The sequence below is a fragment of the Mya arenaria genome, chromosome 17 (assembly GCF_026914265.1).
Source record: "Mya arenaria isolate MELC-2E11 chromosome 17, ASM2691426v1".
Lineage (NCBI taxonomy): Eukaryota > Metazoa > Mollusca > Bivalvia > Myida > Myidae > Mya > Mya arenaria.
This window is the reverse complement of record NC_069138.1, coordinates 37,330,516-37,332,930: the sequence shown is the minus strand read 5'-3', so window position 1 is coordinate 37,332,930 and position 2,415 is coordinate 37,330,516. Positions and strand designations below refer to the sequence as shown.

The 2,415-nt window shown below is 35.5% G+C and overlaps 1 protein-coding gene across 1 annotated transcript; it reads right to left on the bottom strand.

Annotated features, from left to right (window-relative positions):
* Positions 1–966: 966 nt before the first annotated feature.
* LOC128222777 (cholecystokinin receptor type A-like) lies at positions 967–2,415 on the bottom strand. Its single transcript, XM_052931891.1, has one exon. It carries the CDS (start codon positions 2,161–2,163, stop codon positions 967–969), a length of 1,197 nt encoding a protein of 398 aa, XP_052787851.1. The 5' UTR covers positions 2,164–2,415.

Sequence of the window (2,415 nt, the reverse complement as noted above, 5' to 3'; positions counted from 1 at the left end):
AATGTTTGATGAAACCTTATCCACATATTCAAATTACCGAATGGCAGAAGGTTTATGTCGATTGGTTCTTAATCAGGATAGTTTAATGAGGAATGTTGACGTTCCATTTGTTTATCTTTGCGCAGATGTATCTACATCAATTATAATTTCGTTTTTAATTACTGTGCAGGTGAATAGGTCAAATAATCCATTTATAATTAACTTTCCTGTAATATAAACTATTACCTCCTAGAAAAATACGCCATACTGTTAAAACGCCTCTGACAAAAAGCTCTCAGATAGGAGAGATGTTTTAATGCTCCAACAATGAGATTCATTTAAAGTGGTTTCGATAAAATTTCACTGCTCTTACTGATTTTTGTTCCTTTGTTGCTTAATAATAGTAACGGGCATTCACTTTGCTAACATTTATTTAAATGGCGTCATGAAGATGTCATCAAGGCATTGTGCTTCTCTTGCGATTTTAAACAGGGTGTTATTTTTTTAATTTTCGACAACTGGGCTTGTGCCTGAAGTTTTCAATGTATTATTGAAATTCACAGCATGTCGACCCGTATTCACAATTTATATAGTTTAAACTCCCATTCTTATAGAGACTGAGTCCGGTAGTCAGTCTTTAAATACCCCGCGTGTGTGGTCTGCTTGTGGTGTTTATAAGTTTGTATATATAGTTGATTATCGTTTGACCCTTGCCATGTACCTCTCAACAGCGTTGATATTTGAATTTGTGAATGTTTTGCATTACTTTGCAAGTCAAGATCGCCTTACACCGACATAGAAAAAATAAATGCTATTCTGATTGCGTTTAACTCTTTTGTTGACTGTTGATCATAAGAAATTAATATATTTCTCAGCACATAAACGTGTTAGGCATTTCTCTTCCAAACGAACACAGGACATTACAATCGCCGTCAGTGCTTTCATTTGAATATAATATTTATTTGATGTACGCTATGTAAGAATATATTACCTCAGTTTTGATAACAGCATAGGAAACACATTTCTACAAGAACTTCTGAATCGTTTGACAAACATTGCATACACAATTGGATTAATAACATGATTTAAGAAATATATACGAAAGAAAAACGAAAACAACGTAAATTCACTTGGTGACATATTGACAATCTTCCCAACGTTCAAAGTCAGTATATTAAGCGTAAAATACGTAACAATAAACACAATAGTTAAAATAAACCAAATAATGGTCTTTGTGGGAAAATGTTTTGTTTTCTGTGGTCTAACATTTTTTCTGCGGATCTGTTCGATGCTCTCCCTTTGCTTCAAATCCCCATTCTCCAGCGAGCCTTTTGATAATGAACCGTTGTTTATTATAGTGCCTACTGACATGTAACTTCCTGTATTGTCACTTTTGACTATGTTACTCACCGGTGTTTCATTGACTATAGTGTTTTGATAGTAAATTCCAGTGGTAAACACCGTTTCAAGCGATGAATGTTTGCGTTGCATTGAGATCGCTTTCATTTGTTTCGCAGCTTCTCTCATCACAAATGTATACAACACTATATACGTCACTGAAATTCCGACCAGTAAAATGATGAATGTGAATTTGTAGACTGTTCTCCATATGGATTTCTCGTACTTTTCTTCTGTTTCACATAGATGTATGGTGGTGTTTCCTCCATGTATATTTGTCATATTTGTTGTTTTTATTCCACACATAATAGTTCCGGGTACAGCTAAAAGTATAGGGAATACACAAGCAACCACTATCAGAATTCTTACTGCAATGGCTGGAGACATTTGCTTTTTAAACGGCTGCACCACTTTTCTAACCCTATCTATTGAGATGACCAAAAAGGCGAGACACGAGGAAGATGCCCCAAACACGTTGAAAAAGCACTTCACTTTGCAGGTTACCACGTCCCCAAACTCGAAGTATTTCCTCTGTTTCACCATCTCAGCGGGTATCAAAGTTACACATATCACCATATCTATCACTGCAAGGGTCAGGACGAACACTTTAAAATTATTCCGCTTGTAATCCCGACTCAAAGAAAACACGAGAAGAATTATAAGATTACCGAAAAATCCGAAAACGGCAAAGAAGCCGAATGTTATTGTAAGCGGAAGTAATGCTCTTGCATATCTGTCATTCAGTTCGTCCAATCTCTCTGTCTCATTATCCATGGTATTGTTCATGTCAGTCCTTGTCAAACTGCTATTGCACTTCCAGTGATGTGCTTCTGAACAATTATTGGAGATTTATGGTTTTTCAAACTCATTCGCCAAAGCCAAATAACGCCCCTTTTACTTCAGACAAGTAAATAAATTATTCAGGATATGAATTATTTCTACTGTGTTTCTCTTTCACATGATAAGAGCACAAAGTCCGAGTCTTATATTATCAGTTAACAAATTTGTATATCAGTTCTAATACCCCCCAAAAGTGAT